Source organism: Hippoglossus hippoglossus, chromosome 5, assembly GCF_009819705.1.
Source record: "Hippoglossus hippoglossus isolate fHipHip1 chromosome 5, fHipHip1.pri, whole genome shotgun sequence".
Taxonomy (NCBI): domain Eukaryota; kingdom Metazoa; phylum Chordata; class Actinopteri; order Pleuronectiformes; family Pleuronectidae; genus Hippoglossus; species Hippoglossus hippoglossus.
In genome coordinates, this window is record NC_047155.1 from 5,145,872 (window position 1) to 5,164,000 (window position 18,129).

Genomic DNA, 18,129 nt, shown 5'->3' on the forward strand with positions numbered 1-18,129 from the left:
AAAGTTTGTTTTGTAAACGTTCCCCTCTGCACCTTTAAAGGTTTCTACTTGCTGAGGAAACTATTGTCAGTTAAACGTGTGAAAGAACTTGGTCAAATTAAACGGCTACGGTCTAAAAACCCTGAAGTGTTTCTGTAGTCACGACTCAGCTCCCACATTATTCCTTGAGAGGGAACCTGTGGAGACTCACTATCCCCGATGGGAAACTTCCCCCAGGTGCAAAGTCAAGAAAAGTAGTTGTTCACTTCCACCACGTCTCGGTCCCAGAGGAGTTTTACCAAGACTCGTCTGTCTCATTACTTTCTCGTCTCCTGCACCTGTTCCCCAACAGGAGCGTGTGTTTTATTTTCACTTATACAACAGGTTCTATATTCATCATATGTCCCGACTGCGCTTCTTTGGTTGCTATGCTCAGCTCCTGTCGTTACCAGGGAAACTGTTGCCGATCTGACTCGGTGTCCTTGGTTTTTTTTAGCACGAAAGAAATGTATCTGAAAGAGCGACTGAGACAATATTTTGAATCTTTATTACATGTCGTTTGATTAACATGTCTTGTGTTGTTGGTCCTGTGAATCCCTCACACAGCAGGTTAACTTCATGTCTGTCCCTCAGCCTTTCAGCCAGGGGGCGTTCGGCTGCTCCCAGATGTACGGCAGCAGCTTCGGCGGCGGCTTCAGGGGCCCGGGTGGACAGCCCATGGTGAACTACAGCCAGATGCCTATGGGACCCTACGTCAGCGGTAAGGATCAACATCTGCAGTGGATAACAGGTGACTTGAAACAACTGGGAGAGGGAGGACGTTCTGATGTTTAACTGTAGTTTGGTTTTTTCAATGTTTTTCATGTGAAAATTTTCTCTTAAATTTGACATGCGATTCAGCAACACCCTGCGCATGTGTGTGTGTGTGTGTGTGTGTGTACAATATAACTACAAAATGCATGGACAGATTTCTACCAAACTTGGTGGGATTAATACTTGGGCATGTTTCTCCAGATAATTCATTAAAATAACACATTTTCCAAGATATCTGCATGAATAATTGGACGAGAGACAATCCAGAGCTTATAATAAGATATAAGATAATCAGATAATCAGATAATAAGATAATCAGTTTGTCTGGATTAGCCAATCATTCATCATCAGTATAAATTACGTCTTGTCATCATTATGAAATTGAATTATGACATTTAACAAAAGTTACCATATCCTAATTGGGGTATAAACATTGTGTTTGTGTTTACAGACCAATGTCCTGATTCTGTTTATGCTCACTTTCAGTTTTTAATGTTAATAAATTACATTATTGCTGAATTTACATTGTTCTTTCTGTTTGCTAGTCACTGAATCATAAGATTCTACGCTGAGAAAGATTCTAAACACTGATAATTATTCCGCTGCGACGAATGACAACATTTTCCATCTCTCGTCCTCCTCAGTGTCCGCTAACGGCCCCCCACCCCCCACAAGCCATCTGGACAAGAAGTCACTCGACTCCTTGAGAGACGCCGTCACGCCGGACCTCAAGTCAGGCAAACCCAGTGATGTCATCTGCATCGAGGACTAGACGAGCGTTGTAACTCTGACCCGAGGGCAGAAACCCTCCGGGGTGGAATCTGCACGGACGACAGTCGCCCATCTCCTTCTGCTTCATCGTCCTCGTTCTCCCGCTCCTTCGAATCTACAACATCAAGCTCCCTGCTGTCTACGGATGAGGCGATTAACTTTTTAATGCAGATGTATCTATCTTATAACAATTGCACTTTTACCTTTTGAGGATCGTATACAAGTACTCCAGTAGAAGGGAGGAGGAGGAGGGAGGAAGGAGCAGTTCCCCTGACGGAGGACTTTTCTTTTTCCCACTACGAGGCAGAACTCGGTTCCTGATGCTCTCGATTGGGGCTCAATCTAATCTTGGAATGTGTGTTTAATTTGTGCCAGCCTCGACTGTTTGATTCCGCGTGCGCCCTGCTGCTTTTACCCATCCACCCACTCATTGTACACTGTGACTGTGCCCCACTGGAGCTTCTCCTCTGTGAAGACGAGCGGAGTCGAGGACGTCTTCAGTCATAGTTTGATAAGAGATTGTTTTTACTGAGGGGGGCCGCTATCGTTACTTTAAATGAATATGTGGTTTTGTCATTCATGTAGTAACCAGTGGATACAGTATTGATTTGAATGCATCAGAAGCTATTATCATGTATGCAGTAGCTGGACACAGTCTGTCTGAATCCTCGTAAGACTGCCACCCGCTGGTAGCTTGCAGTCACACTGGACTGCAGGTCCCTGTGAGGGTCGGCCTCTTGTACTGTATATACTCAGAGACTGCTGTTTATTTTACCTCACATAGGTCTAATCATAGTAAAAAGACGTGTACAATACGTGGATGAAATCAGACGCCGGGCTTGGAGACACGTACGAAGGTCGGGGCGGAGCAGAAGAAACGGTTTTTAATGCATTTCAGAGACGACTTAGTATTTCTGTGTATGGTACGATATTTGTGATTCTTTCTATATTTGAATGTTAGTAGTGGCGGTAGAGCTTAACCCTGGAGGCCAGTGGGGCAGGATTATGATTTAGAATGTGGGGTGGGTTGGGGGGGGTGGGGTACAGAGACAGGCACGAATCCTCAAAAGGGCTTTTGTTTTTTCTGATACCCCGACACGAGGTAAGACACCATGTCTTTAAATGAATTAGATCCGTGCCCTTCACGAAATGGACGGTTGTGACAAAGAGAGCTGGAAAACTACTTCTAGACATAATGGAATTATAGCCTTCGTGGGGTTTCTATGATTATACAGTCCACTTTCTTCTTTAATAACATATAACTGTTAAAATGGTTAAAAGTCATGTATTTATTTATTGAAACTACATTTATCCGACCCCATTCAGGCTATAATTATATCATGATATTAAATGAACTGTACACAGTGTATGGGTGGTAGTTGTCCTACTCTCTCTCTCTCTCACTGTCTCACTTTCAGGCTCCAAACTGAACTAAATGCTGAGATATTCAATGTTTCATGAATTGGAAATTACTCGAGACGACTGTGCTCATATGAAATGATTTAATATTGAAAATCCAACATGATCTCAGTATGAATATTTATAACGTGAGCTAACTTTAGAAAGAACATTTGGACATTTGGGGCCATTTTTGAGTTTGGATGTTTAAATTGGTTTGAATGAGAATCTGTTTTTATAAGAAAAAGAAAATTCAGAGACATTAGGAATAAAGTTGAAAACACCACGAGAACAAAGTTGTAATTTTAAGAAGATTAAGAAGCAAAAAGGATCAAACTCTTCAAACAATCTCACTGTGAACCTATGAAACCTCTTTGATTAACATGCAGATGTGATCAAGTTAAACCCTGCAGACCAGTATATTATACCAGTATAATCCAGATACTTATGTCTAATGTAGAGCTTATGTGCCAAATTAATACGTATCATGTTATTTGTGGGACTTGACAAGATTCTCCACATTCCTCATCTTAACGCAGGCAACAGATCTTCTGATATTTCCTCTGTAAAATGACAAATGTCCTAAATTACAACTTTCTTCTCATACTATTACAACTTAATTTATTCATGAAATCTCTGAATTTTCATTCTTCAACATGGCCCTAATACCCCATCGTACGCATAGTGCCTGCAGGCTGTGTGATTTTTTAAATATATATAACATTATCTGATAGTAAAACGTGGTGGGATCCTGTTCTGCCTTCTGAAAACGCGTGGGGGACATGTCCCCTGGGCCCCCCCCCCACTCCTCTGTGAATTACACCCCTGGACTGCACTATAAACAAAAACACATCTGGTCCACATCCACATCCAGGGTCAAACCCACAGAGTTGTGAGTGGAGAGTGACTTTTTAATTCTCTCATACGTCCCAGGGACTTTCCCAGTCCGCCCCCCCCCCCCCCCGTTGATACAACTGAATGAGAAGTAAAGTCCTTAAGGTGCGATGGAACATTAAGTCTCGATATGAGCTTTACTTTGCTTCTCTTTATGTAAACTTAGATGTATTTGGTGCCATTAAAGAAGAAGAAGATCCGGTAAAGTTAGTTCTTCGACGCGGAGGTGACGACTGAAACTGTTATTGTCGCCGTCTAAACCTCCATTTGAAGGAATATTGTCTATTTATCAGCTTTTTAAGGACCAGTGTTGCACAACATCAACTCTAAGGTGATGTCTTCACTTTTACACTTTCCTCAGTTATGGGTTATTTTCTTTCGAAAGTGTGCTGCTGCCTATTGCTTTGCCTGGTGTGACGGCACTTCAGCCCGGTTTATCCACATATCCATCTGTTGTTATCATGCACTAAAGTGTCCACTACGTGAAGCAATCTTCTATGAATCCAATCCAATTTATTTCGTACCAAGGCTCAAATATTTGGTCTCAAAGTGAAACTTCCTCTCGACATCGACACATTTTCTTTGGCGTCTCCAGTTTGTGTCATCGCCGCAGCACTTATTCGACATTGTGGGGATGACGACTGTGATTGGACTAATCTAAACTGAGGAGGAAGTGTTGTACAGGGGCGGCGAGCGTATTTTCTTACTCTCCTCTTCGACGATACGAGATGATTGTCCTGAGGTGCTCTCATCTTTTCCACTTAACTTTGATTGTGTGACTGCAGCCTCTTCGCCCCTCGGATCTCCGACTCGCTTTTAACTCAACTAAAACACGAGCAGAACTATTTTGCCCGCGAGACGAAGCTCGAAGTGCATCACATCGGTTTTTCTGCGCTATTCTTTGTCAGTGTGAATCAGTGCTGTTCTGTTCGCTGTGTTTCCTTTCACGTCACCGATTACTCGACCATGACATGTATTAGGTTGCTTGACAGATACAACCTCAGAAACATGTAAATACTTGAACGATTTTTTTTTCAGAGATAAGTCCGTCTGCTATAGATTTGCGTATCAAACTGGAACATAGAAGAAGATGAATGTCTGCTGGATGGTGTTTGCCACAGAACTGCAGTGTGCGCCGTACGTGCTCATCAGTCAAAATCTTGTCTTTTTCCCCCCTCTGGAGTGACGACCACGAGACGACATCAAAAACATACTGCAATGAAATGCAATCAAACTGAAGTCAGTACGAATGTAACGTCTGTTAGAAAACAAGGCTTCAGTCTAATATTATAAATATGTTAACAATGTATGTACATGCTTATTAACATGGCTTCTAAAGCTACCAAAAGACCCTGATAAAAGGCACCTTTGTTGCAGCGAATGCACAGCATGTGAAGCGTCTGACGGTTCACTTCGAGGAGGCGGTAGTGTATCTAGCATTTACAGACAACGAGCTCCGAGCAGTGTTATGGTTCTGATATTTGTTCTGTATAGCAAACGAATGAAAAAAAAAGTGAATTGTCATCTTTTTATTTGTATTCTGTGTATTTGTTCAATGTGTTTTAATAAATCTTCTGGACAACAGTGACACAGGGATTTGTTCTTCTTCTTCTTCTTCTTCTCCCCCCCCCCCCCCCCTTGCAGACAAATTAAATGTGCATGTGAGTAATTGAGTTGGTGTCGAGGAGGAATTGAGATTTAAATCTGGACTTGACCTCTAGCGTTACCTCGTGTTCGTGCTGCGGCGTCTCCTGAACGCCACAAGCTGCTTGAGCCTGCAGCACCGCAAATGTGATTAGAGGCAGAAATAGAAACACTGCTGTAGGTAGTATGAGGTCAGAAATAGCAGACTGACGCCTTTCAAAGAGAACAGTCACAGAATAGTTCTAGAGACAAAAAAGTGTAAAATCTGATTAAAAATAGTTTGGATATATATTATATAGTATAAAGCATGTAATTAAAATGCAGTGTACAGCTCAAAAATGCCAATTAAGCAGTTTTCAGACATGAACTACGGAAGATGTCCAAGAAAATTGGGTCGAGATATTTTCCAGAGTTTCTCTTTCACATTGAAGAATGCAGCAGGAGATTGTTTGGGGATCATTTCCGGATTATTCAGGAGGGGGGGGGGGGGGGGGGGGGGTCTGGGCAGGCAGGACGTGACGTTATAAATTCCACTGTAAAAAATCCCCTGTTTTAAAAGCACATGTACACAACTCTAGAATCTTGTTTCACTTTGTTGGTGTCTTCTATGGCATCTGTTTTTCATCCTGACATATTTGTTTGATTTTAGTTTTTCCAGCTTTGCATTTGTTGCATGTTAGAAACGTCTTCAACGCGTCCACTCACTCGCTGTGAATTTTTCCCCAAATTTTCTTGGTGTATTTTTACATTCTGTTCTGAAAACGTCCAGAGCTTGAGTTATCACATTCTCCAGAAAATTTCACAGAACAAATAAATTAAACAATATATTTCTATAATAATATATAAAAATATAACAACGATGATCCATTTTGTAAAATTGTATTTGTTTTTATATATTTATACATTTGAATACTTGTAGTCTTCTGGTGAAGTAAGATTTTAAATACAAGGTTTGCATCATCCTATTGCTGCTTGTATCTTATATAATAAAAACATGAATAGAAGTACAATAATAAAACTAAATACAATATGAATAAAAGGCTAGAATCTATTGCTCCAATTAATTTGCCATTTGCTCACTTTGCTAAGTCTCCCTAGTCTCTTTTAAAAAACAAAACATTTTATTATAATATAATCATAATTTTTATTCAAATTTTTCCATTCCTATTTCATATCATAAAACAGTCAGAGTTGCCTAAAATCCTATATAATAAAAACATGAAGAGAATAATAAAACAAAATAAAATAGAGTGAAATATAAAATAAAAAGCTAAAATATATTGCTCCATTTCATTTATTATAATATAATAATATTTTTTAATTTAAAATGTTATATTGTTATACCAAGTAAAGTTTAGGTATGAAGTACATTTAATACATTTATAAAAAAATCCTATATAGTAAAATTATGAGAAGAATAAAACAAAATTAAATATAAATCTATATCTAATCTATCTAATATACATAAAATGATTTGCTTTGCTAAGTCTCCTCCAATTATAATATAATAATAATTTTAATTCAGTGACTATGACCACACACCTGCAGTCTGATGCGGAAGTGCTGTGAGACGGCATTGCCCCTAATTCCCTTTGCCCCGCCCTCTTCTTCTCAACAGCTCCTCTGATTGGTGCTAACACCAGCCTGCGGGCTTCTTATTGGCTGTGCGCGTGAGTCTGTCGCTCCGCCATTGGCCGGTTGCGTCTGAGAAGCCGTCGCCCTGCTCTGCGTCTGGACAGACTGGAGAGAGAGGGCGGGAGATGGGGGGGGGGACAGAGCGAAGAAAGAAAGGACAGACAGAGGCTGGGGGGAAGAGAAGGAAGGAAGAGAAGGACCCATCTGATGAAAAGAGAGAGGGAAGAAGAGAACGAGAGAGAGAGAGAGAGAGACAGAGGAAGGAGGGAGGGGGGGAGCGGTTTCCTCATCTTCAGCTGCTCGTGCGCACGGTGCAGGGGGAGAAGTTGTGGGAAAGTAAACAGGAGATTTCCACCATCAGGATGAGTGAGCTGCACCCGGCGGAGTGGTAGAGAAACGGGGAGGGGGGGGGGGTGTATGGGAGGCTGCAGGGACTGAAGGGTGGGGGTGGGGGGGGTCTCCAGCTCCTCTGAGGACACACCACCCAGGACAAGGAGGTGAGATGTATTCTATGTGTACTTCTTCCCCTGCAGACACCTTCCCCTATCTCCTTGTCTCCCCCCCCCTTCCTCCCCTCAGCATGGTCAGCATGTTGCAGAGACAGCAGCGTTGTGCAGTAGATGTGTGTGTGTGTGTGTGTGGAGATGGGGGGTGTGGGGGTGTTTTCTGTTTGCCTCTCTACCCCTCAGTGACACAGGGTCCGGTGGAGAAGGTGGAGCAGCAGCAGCAGCAGTAGCAGAGGAGGATGGGGATGGCAGATACCCGTGTGGCCCACTGGCAGAGTCCACACCATCATGGACGATTAAACCTGCCCCACGGAGCGGCAGGGCCTTGTTGTGATAGCTCCCGGTTCCCGAGACCAGGAAGCACGAGGGACAGATTTGCCGGCTCATCCCAGACCCACACCTCCTGGCCCGGGTGCTGTTTTTCGGCAGCACTGCACTTCACCCCCTTCCACGAAAAAAGCCTCCGGGGCCATACAAAAAAGAGGCTCCCTGGTCTCAGCCATTCCAGTTGGACGGTTGCTTCCCGCACTACAATGGCCCCTCCCAGGATGGATTTCACGCTGCTGCCGCTATACTGAGCAGAATGGAGAGGGGAGACAAGGGAGGAGAGGCATGAAGAGAGGGGGGGGGTGAAGGGACCTCTGACCATGTTGCTAATTTGCATTTGGAGCTGGAGAACTGTTTGTCCCCCACTTGCCGGATGTCCAAGAGCCTTTTGCTTCTTAGAAACTCCATGAACTCACTGTATCAGGGGTCTCCCCCCCCCCCCGTCCCCCCCCGTCCTTGGTCACAGTCCCCCACTTCCCAAAGACATTAACAATCCATGCATGGCCTGGAGCTACCAACAAAGACTTCTCTATCAATGGCGACCCTCTGCCTTTTGCCACACATTCAACCATTTAACACTCACACGGTCGTACGTACACATGCGAGGAGCCTTGGTTGTCGAGTGACTCACTTGATAGTGATGACTCACCTGTCAGAGGTTCGCTGCTGCGCTGTGACATCTCCTGGGAATGTCAGATAATTGACGAGGAGAAGGAATTTGGGAACGTTTCTGAGGTGGAGGTCTGCAGCACGTTGCCCAAACATGACTTGACTTTTATTCTGCTGACAACAAACTAGTTTGAAGAATGACTCATATTCTTTAAAGTACTTTGGATTTGATTGGCCCTCAAAGTTTAGGCTACGTCCACACTGCTATGATTTAGTTTTAAGATGCATCACTCGTTGCTACCATCGCTAATCCAGAGTTTTCAGTTGCCTGCCCCGTTTTAGCTTGAAAACGTCAGGGCTGCGTTGTTCTATGGAAGGTTGTTGATGTTTGGTAACGATGCAGTTACTCGCAATAGCTTCCCTGATTGGTTCTTATCAGTCCTGACTTGACTACTGTGGTGAAGGCAAAGTTAAACACTTACAGTTCTTTAAGTTCAGAAGTTTATTTCCATATGTGATTTCAGACTTGAATCCCTTATTGAAGGAGCGGCCTCTTTTGAACTGATGCTACTTGAAGATGCACAATCAATGACATAATAACCAAAGGCTAAAACTAGCTGTGGGAATCATAAAGTACTTCGGACGTACACTGAAGTCCTGACATTGTCCTGAAATTTACTTGTGAGGCTTTATGTGAGAATGCAAACGTCCGAATCAGTTGCCCCGAGTAAAATGTCCAGAAAGTATCTTGAGTGATCCCACGTGAGAATTCGGCAGGTAGTTGTCCGGAACATTCACAGTGAGCGAGTTTTGATGATGTCTGTGATATGCGACGGACTTTAAAAGTGAAGGAACACGATTATCTCAGGTTGAAAAAGAGCTGACATATACGTTGAAGACAGACAAAGATGTCAACTAGGAAACACGAGATTCGAAAGCTTTTGGCGATAAACAGAATTTCTACGTCATGTCCCGTCTCCTCCCAGGCTCCACCCATCGCCTGAATCTTCCCGTCGTTTTGAGCACGTGTGACTCAGACTATCTCCTGCTGTTGTTCGTCAAATGTGAAAGGCAGAACTGCGGAAAATGTCCAGATAATTGGGGCTCTGGAAATGACTTGAGCTCATGTCTGACAAGATTTTTAGCGTGTAATGACAGCACAGGCCAAAAAACCTAATGGTCAGCAGCTGTGACAGCGTTGTTTTGAGTCTGTGTGTGTCGTCATAGCAGCAATTGGTCCTGGAAACACTTCCTATTGTGAGAACTGTCAAGGAGGCCTGAGGTCTGTCTGAGGAGGGATTTTCTACAACCATGTTATATGGAGTCGTGAAACTTTACAGGTGTGCCAGGGTTTGACAGTGGGTGTGGTCCCACCCATGAGTTGTGAGTACTTATGTAATAGTCTCAGAAGTCTGCGTCAGTTTAGATCCACCTCATATGTGCCTCTGTGTTCCCAGGTGGCAGTTACTGTAGTAACACCGGTGTTGTAAGTTCAGGCTCGAGGAGGTTTACTCAGAGGCAACTCCCGGAGCTTTGACTTGGAACAATGAAAACATTTAACGCTTAAGTCGTAGCTTTTACTGTTTTTAATGCGGACAAGGGACGAATCACAAGATCACATCATATGGCTACAGGTGGTGATGATCATGCAGTTGCCGAGTTATGAGCTGACGCTGGTTTTCCATAAGGTGGATTTAAAAGGCAAAGAAGCACAGTGAGTCTGTTCAGCTTTCTCGTCATTCACTGAAGGAATTAGCAGGAAAAAAGCTGCATATTCTGATGACTGACACGTGGTGTATAATAAAGGGGACGTCTCCGGATTCTTCCAGGGAAGTTGAGTTCATGTCATGTCATGAGGATTGCTCACCTTGTGAAAACAGCTGCATGGCTCTGGACAAGCTGTGTCAAGTCTGGGAGAATAATCATGTGACTACTCGGCTTTGAACCTGGAGGTGTGAGGTTTGAAAGGCATTAGCATGAATCATGCAGGGAGTCTGTAACTGGTGGTTGTACAAAGGCAGCAGTTTTTAAAGTCAAGACAAAATCAAGACAAAGTTATTTCTTTATGTGCGACTTCAGGGGTTATTATGTGATGATTCCAGGATTTTAATGTGACAATTGTGGGATTTTAACATGAATATTCTGGGATTTTAATGCTATAACTTTGAGGGCACATTGTGATGATTCTAGGGATGTGTTGGTCAGTTAATTCTGTGACTTCTATGTGGATTTATGGACAGTTATTTGTGACGGACATATCCTTGTCTCACTAATTACCCAAAAGTGCGCATTCAGATTTAACCGTGTTGTGATTCTGTGAAGGGATCTGATGCTTCTCATGTTAACTGTGGCAGTCAGAGGCACTAAGGGGTTTTAAAGTCCCCTTAGTGCCTTTTTGAGCTGTTTCACAACCACTGCTGCAGCTCTGACTGTGATAAGTGCAGACTCAGCAAAGTCAATCACCCAAAACTATAGCAACGAACATCCGTTGTGTTTTTCGAATAACACACACCTGTCCCTTTCACCTGTCTTCAGCTCATGTCTCGTCTTTCACCCGTCATTGCCTCACGGTTGTCCCTCCGTGCCCTCCCTGTAACTCTCTCGTGTCATCCCCAGGGACGCAGGCCTCTCAGTTTGCATTGAAAGAAGTGTAGGACCCTTTGTTTTTGGAACTTGACCCACACTAGGAACTGAAAGTCAGGACCTGCTGTTTGGTTTTGACCGTTCCTCTTTCTGTCTGCCTCTGCCAGAGTTGGGCACTAAATTGCTGATGCCCATAGCTTGTTCACAAGACAGGACTATCGACCTGAGATATAAGAGATGAGTTTGGTGTTTGATATTTGAATGATAATAATGAGGTAGCAAGATGTCCTGACGTTCCCGTTTGTAATGGCTTTGCATGATAGTGTGGTTGGAAATAAAAGAAGAAGGGATGAAGAAGGGAAGAGACTTCGTTGACTGGAATTTGAAATGCAGAAAATCCAGAAACACAGACCCATAAAAAGTTATTGAATTGAATTGTCCTGCAGCGATCAACAACCCAGTCAAGCCTCTGGAGACAGAAACACTGGAATGCACCTCCACCAAGGCCCAATAATACAACTCGTGATTTTCTAGTTCTTAATGTAGAAGTATAAAGGAAGTGGTCTGGCAACCTCAATGATTCATTTTTCATAAATCTCAGATCCTGCCTTTAGTCTGCATCCACACCAAAATATACAAGCTGACACTGGTGATCCTCTCAGTGGAGGTAATAATGGTCACTGTGTTGCTGGAGTTAATATCTTTCACAGGACATATTCTGTAAAAGTGTGTTCCTGAATTATTCACATGAATGACTAAACTGGACATAGATTTATGTGATCATTCTTCTTGATAAACAAAAGCCGTGTCTGGTCGACCCATTCAGGACATTCCTATCTCTGTGCAGTATTTGCACAGCATACATCCAGTGCAGTAAACTATTATTCTGCGAGCAGATGGGCAGTGGAGGTTGCTCCCACCGTGTCCTTGACAAATGCGACACCAGCAGCACATCACTGCTGCTGTGGACCGACATCACTGGAGCCCTCCTCTGCGGCAGAGGGCAAATGAAGGCCAGGCCGGCTTTTGAATGAACAATACATCCCTGAATGTCTTAACTGTGGCAACATGACAGCAAACCTGTGGGGAAAGCAGGAATCAACTCAAATATGCACAGATAAACCTCTTATGTTGTGTTTACAGTGTGATATTATATTCAGCATGGCCCTTGGCACAGAGTCTTCCAACATTTAAAGTTGAGATTTTAAAAGCATCCGTCCCAGTCATGATATATTATGCAACAGGCTTAGGTTCTCCATGTGTTTAAAGATCTTTTGGTGAGGTTACGCGATGTTAAAGCAAATCCACGAAATCCTCACATGCCTGTGAACAGCCTCCCACTCAGATTGTTCTGCCTTTTGACAGCCAAAGAGAGACATATTCCATCTGTTCTCAAGGAGCCGTTTGCGCTTCCTAAATTGGCCGTATCTCTTCATGGGAAATCCTCAGGGAAGCCGAAGACGGAACGGGCGCCAGAGGCAGAATCCTCCCCTGCCTGGCACTGTTTGTTGTTGTCAACGGTCCACCGCTCGCTCATTGTCTGCGGGGTGTTTGTCTGCCATTTTCTGTCAGAGCAAAACTCTAAAGTAGGGTCGCTCTGAGTGACTTTCTGTTAGATTCTCCAATGGTGTTTATTCAGTCACCACCAGCTGCTGCTCTCCTCCTTTGTCTATTGATACAACCCACTGCCACTGACCAATGGCTGCGAGGTTTGTCCGCAGTCGGTGTAAATCAGTGGCCAGAACTCAATGTGCTGCCCAGAAGATTCACAGAGTCCTCGCTCAAAAAGTTTTGGATACAGCCACTGGTTTGGAAACTCCTCCTTTTTCATCTCCTGTTTTTTAAACCTTGTCATTTAACTTTCTCTCTTCAAAGCAAATTACATATCCTTCCAGCTCAGCGAATTAGGTCGGGAGCTGAGTTGGAATCAGAGACAACATTAAAATCAGGTCTACGAATCCCCGTTTGTAGGAGCTACTACATTCAAAACGAGACATGATGTAATTGATGCTTTGAGTCGGCGAATGTATGGCCCGGTTTGCCGTGGATCACCCGTGAGAGTGTACACATTCCTCACTTTCCTCCACTCATTACCACATTGGGTACACAGCGGGAGAGTTTTCAGAGCTCTATGTAGGTCAGGGACAGGGTGTGTAGGAGTTGGTTTCATCTCTTCACTCTGTGATGTATCTTATTTTCCCCTCAAGAATAGCTTTCACCCAGCGCCACTCCCGGGGCTCTTTATTTTTCTAAGCCGGAGTCTGTTTGATGACTTGTCCAAATGCCTTGCGTCAAAGGAAAGTTGCTCAGAATACCTGTCGTTCTGATGCCGAGGACGGTGTTTTAAATGGAGAGCTTTTGGCCCTGGAGGTTTCCAGCATTTCTTTAAGCCACAAGCAGTTTTTTTGACAATTTTAAATGATCAATTACATCTTTAGGATCTCAGGGCGCTCTTGGTTAGTCCGTCCAATTCAATCCTGTGAATATTCAAGAGTGATTGTTCAGTCAGCGTGGCTTTCTTTTGTGGAAATACAGGAACAATGTCTTTTCAATCAAACCTCACATTGTAGTTTTCTTTAAAAAAAATTACTATTCATTCAAAGAGAAAGCAGTTTTTCTTCTCATAAAATCCTCCATTCTTCCACAGATGGAGTTTGCCTGTCGCAGTAGACTGAGCAGCCAGGGTCCAAATGACCTGTGAGCTAATCAGTGCTGCAGTGACGAATGCAGAAACAATGCCTGCCGAGGCTGAGCAGAAGTTTTCACTCCACAAAAGAGTCATTGTTAATTTGACCAGCGAGTGGGACGACTGGAGAAACTCTTGTTTGTGGTACAGAGGCGGTAACTGGGTCCAAAGGCTGCAGTGGCATATTGTCCTCGTAAAACAAGCAGAGAACTCATTTATCAATATGTATTTTTTTACTGCTGTTATTTAAAGACTTCTGAAACACATTTGGTGGTGATTTAAGATTCGGAAGCCGTCACTGCTCCTGAACCAACATCTTGTCCAAACTGAGCTGTGAGCGAGCAGCAGTAAAAGATAATGGGAGCCGTAACATTGTGACAGCGCCTGTATCCAGGTGAAACAACAAGTGCTGACGAGGAATTTTTACAATCCGCGAAGCAGCATGTTTCAGGGATGTCTTCCCACACAGCCGGACCTGTGTTCTGTCCCCCCCCCCCCGGATCCATGCTGTCATTTTCCCAAAGGAGCCCGACAAACCGCCCGTCAGGCCCCGACAATGTTCCAGCGCTGGAAGAAGTTCAGTGCTACTCAAAATGCAAAGCAGATTCAGCAGGGTGCTGGAATGCTACACCACCATGTTCAGGAAGAGAAGCGCGCACGTCATAGAAAATCCCCCCCCCCCCCGTTTTATGAAATATGGAAAGAGCTGCAGCGGTTTAATACCTCGAGGGCACATGTGTGGTGGAAGATTGATGTTTTATTGTGAAAATATGCCAAGAACAGATCTGCGCTCCATGGCTACGGATGATGACATGCTCTTTTGTTGAAGAACGCTTGCAACATCATTCGGAATAACATGACAACATTGATCATTTCTGATTGTTTTAAAATATGGTTCCTGGCAGTTGAACCTGTTTTCATTGATAAGACGAGGTGAGAGGAGAGTCTCAGATTACTGAGGTCAGAAATGTTTGGGGACTGTGGGTGTCTCCTTTAATCTGCCACTAAGCCTCCTCAGACCGCCCCCCCACTCCTCAGATTTAACTAACAGTCCTTCTTCTGGCCATATGTCATGTTTGTAGTTGTGGGATAATACTGTGCTTCTCCCTCAGTGCAGCCTGACTGGTTATTGTACATTTATTCAGTTCGTTTATGCCAAAGTGTGTGAAAACGTTGTTCAACTTAGGTTGTTTTTGTGCACTTTAAAGAAAAACAGCCCCACCATCCGCTGTGTACTAATGAAGGCTGAGGATTTAGGTCTGATATTTTGTTGTGAACACACTGTAGGTTCAAGAGTTCACTTCAGTTCAGAGAGAAATGCTGATTTCTAACTTGAAGGTATTTTAAATACCAGTGTTTTTATTGAGCAGCCACTGTTTGGTGTGTTTTTTAAAGATCAGCATCCATTTCAGTCCTCCAGCTAATTTCCCTTTTGCCTTTATCCAAATCAATCTTTTTATGTAAGGGGGGGGGGGGGGAGTTAACACAAAATTAATGTCACATTAGAAGCAATAACTCCAGGGTTCAAATTGAGTTGAGGCCAGAAGAGTGTTTGCATTTTTGGCCTTTTGATTTGTGGTAGAAAACACATTGAGTGGATGTGAACCTTTAAATACAAACCAAATGCAAACAGACTTGTGATCATGTCATCGTTCAATCTCATGTGATTTATGCATATTTGTGGCTTTGTATTGTAATGAGTGTTCCATTGTATTGCTTGATTTTAATAATGTATTTTAATCATGGGTTATTATTGAATGTAAAGTTTTAATCATGGGTTAATTACTTTTTTATAATAGTATTCACAGGTTTGTTGGATGATGTGTATAATGCACATGGAATATCCATAGATAATTGTAATTATATAAGATAGGTGATTTTATTTCAGGTTGCCTGGCTCATTTACATTATTTTGTCTGTAGATTAATGAGCACTGTCTCTATCAAATATAATAAATGTAAATCTTTAATAATCTTTAATAACCATTCCCTCATAGTGTTAAGGAGCTTTATCTTTTTCAGTAAAAATGTGGTACAGGTGTCGTCTTAAACTCAAAGTGCTGAACATCAGTATTCACACATGAATATTTTCTCACCTTTTCAGTAATTATGTCGACCGTGATGTCTCAGCCACCTCCAAAGGAGGATGAGGAGGACGAAGAGGAGGAGCAGGGGGAAGAGTTTGTGTTTGACGACAGCACGGACGAGGAGAAACCGGAGGAGGACAGTAAAGGGATCAGCTTGGACTGTGTCAGTTCCGTGCAGGTGTCAAAGAAGGAGGATAGTGGGACATCAGGAAACGTATCACAGACAATAACAGACGGTACTAAACTCCCTGAGACTTTGCCTCCTGCTGGACAGGAGGGCATCTCCACCGAGGTCAAGGCGTCAATTTCTCCTGCAGGTGAGATATTTTCAGGAATAATAAGGTTTTTTAAACAGGTGCTGAATTGATTTAGTTTTTTTCAGACAACCTTGACAGAGGCTGTCTGTTTTTTTCAAGTGTACCAATCCCATATGGTTCGATTCAAAACTTTCTTGAAGTAAAAGTATGATTTGCATCAAAATACACTTTTGGTGAAGAACTTACTTGAAGAATTCTCATCACGTACTGGAAAAAAGTATTTCTAAAAAATCGAAAAAAGTAATGAATCATTTCCTCTAATGTTCGGCCCTAATATACAAATTCTCTTTCCGTGCAGCAGATATTTTAAATGGGGATATATCTTTAATTATTTGTGCAGATTTTTAGTGGTAAATGAGTTTTAAACGTTTTACTATTGCAAAGAGGGATAGTAAAATAAATGAAATAGGTTCAGTCCCTCTCTACCAATCACTTATTTCTGTCCAGCCCCCAAACATAATTCTGTTATTTAACTTCGGGTTAAAACTTCACACCGACTCGTCTGCTGCAGCCGTAGAAACTAAAAATAAGATGTTGTTTTAAGAAGATGCTAATGAACAGTTTGGACGTCAGCTACTGACATTAATCCCGGTTTTTGGCGAAGGCATCAACCAAGCAGCCCTGAACAGAGGAAGCTATAGAAAATACAATGTTTAAATACTATAAACTGAAAATTTATAAACTAAGAATGATCAGTATTAACTTTACTAATATTCATTATGAGTCATTATTAAGTAATCATAATCCAATACTAGTAAAACATAATTGTTTGTGGTGATATACCACTGTAAATACAAAAGGAATACTGTTTGATGGGTTAGGTTGGGTAGTAGGTATTCTAAGGTTGTAGCTGGTCGAGGTTTGTTTGTATTTTTCTTGTACAATAAATCATATTTATTGAGCTGATAATATGTTTTGGATTCAAATGCTTAGAGGAGAAGTAACTCTACTTCTGTGCCAATAAATGTGGCTGAAGGAAGTAACCCCCCCCCCCCTAGATATGAGAAGGCCTAATCAGTGAATAAGTGAAAACACGTGTGGGTGGAATGTGCGTGTGTGTGCAGGGGCTTCACCTTTAACATATAACTTCATGTAGACGGGAGGAAATACCTCTGAACTTATAATGAAGTAGAAATATAAAGTAGCATAACATTAGTACTAATTGGATAGAATAGAATACAACTTGCAAACTGTACCTGTCCTCGCTGAGCTGTGTCTACGTTGTAGATCCGATGTTACCTCTTCACTTAAAGTAATCTCATCAGTTCACCATATGCGTGTGAGTGACCTCAGCCAGTTGTATGTGGTTTTAATCTCAAATTAACAGGATTCAATTGCCTCCTGCGGCAGACAGAGCTCAGAGAGCGGAGTTAACTTTCCTCCTAACTGGATGACGTTTATGTAGATATAAGTACGACATATTTACTACCAGGCCGGCCAGCGTTGCCCAACAGCTCCTGGTTCACACACACACACACGCAGATAAAGAGAGAGATTTAAGGTGTTGGACGAGCTCTTTCGGGCAAAGTGGAGCGATTAGTGCTTAATTAAAAAGCTTTTTTTTACCAAGTCTGTGTGGTATAATCCGTTAAGTGGGCTGCGCGGATGCGTAGGGGGAATTCTGGGCATTGATAACAGTGTGTGGTTGGAGGTCTGTTATGGAATTGAGGGCTGAGAGCAGCTGAGATTCAGATTCCCCCCCCCCCCCCCCCCCCCTCTCACCAGATGACATGAGTTTACATGGTGCGAGCTAAAGGAAATCGATAATGGCATTTGTTTAACAGCACCTCCGCTGTACGCACCTTTGCTTTGACAATACAGCACGAGCGTGCAAGATCAGTTTGATCAGTTAGTTCATTATCTCAGACTTTGGGTATTTAC

The 18,129-nt window shown here is 42.8% G+C and overlaps 2 protein-coding genes and 3 long non-coding RNA genes across 20 annotated transcripts in view; 4 read left to right on the plus strand and 1 right to left on the minus strand.

Annotated features, from left to right (window-relative positions):
* LOC117762016 overlaps window positions 1-446 on the plus strand; it is a 570-nt gene extending 124 nt beyond the window's left edge. The window contains exon 2 of the long non-coding RNA XR_004613918.1: window positions 5-446. This is a non-coding gene — a long non-coding RNA (uncharacterized LOC117762016). The remainder of the gene's footprint in view (window positions 1-4) is intronic.
* Window positions 1-1,598, plus strand: part of chd5 (chromodomain helicase DNA binding protein 5) — a 37,467-nt gene extending 35,869 nt beyond the window's left edge. For 6 of the 11 annotated variants that reach the window (XM_034586416.1, XM_034586417.1, XM_034586418.1 and 3 more), the window contains exons 39-40: window positions 586-769; window positions 1,437-1,598. In XM_034586416.1, coding sequence (XP_034442307.1) covers window positions 586-769; window positions 1,437-1,564 — 312 coding nt within the window. In that variant the 3' untranslated portion in view covers window positions 1,565-1,598. The remainder of the gene's footprint in view (window positions 1-585; window positions 770-1,436) is intronic. The other 5 variants (XM_034586420.1, XM_034586422.1, XM_034586423.1 and 2 more) reach the window with 3 other exon arrangements.
* LOC117762014 overlaps window positions 1-3,065 on the minus strand; it is a 27,760-nt gene extending 24,695 nt beyond the window's left edge. The window contains exon 1 of the long non-coding RNA XR_004613916.1: window positions 2,952-3,065. This is a non-coding gene — a long non-coding RNA (uncharacterized LOC117762014). The remainder of the gene's footprint in view (window positions 1-2,951) is intronic.
* On the plus strand, window positions 1,635-5,451 carry LOC117762013. The gene is made up of 2 exons (XR_004613915.1): window positions 1,635-4,992; window positions 5,052-5,451. It is a non-coding gene; the product is annotated as an uncharacterized LOC117762013 (long non-coding RNA).
* A 1,815-nt stretch (window positions 5,452-7,266) lies between these two features.
* arhgef10la (Rho guanine nucleotide exchange factor (GEF) 10-like a) overlaps window positions 7,267-18,129 on the plus strand; it is a 104,573-nt gene continuing 93,710 nt past the window's right edge. For 3 of the 6 annotated variants that reach the window (XM_034586427.1, XM_034586431.1, XM_034586429.1), the window contains exons 1-2: window positions 7,267-7,631; window positions 15,949-16,248. In XM_034586427.1, coding sequence (XP_034442318.1) covers window positions 15,954-16,248 — 295 coding nt within the window. In that variant the 5' untranslated portion in view covers window positions 7,267-7,631; window positions 15,949-15,953. The remainder of the gene's footprint in view (window positions 7,632-15,948; window positions 16,249-18,129) is intronic. The other 3 variants (XM_034586428.1, XM_034586432.1, XM_034586430.1) reach the window with 1 other exon arrangement.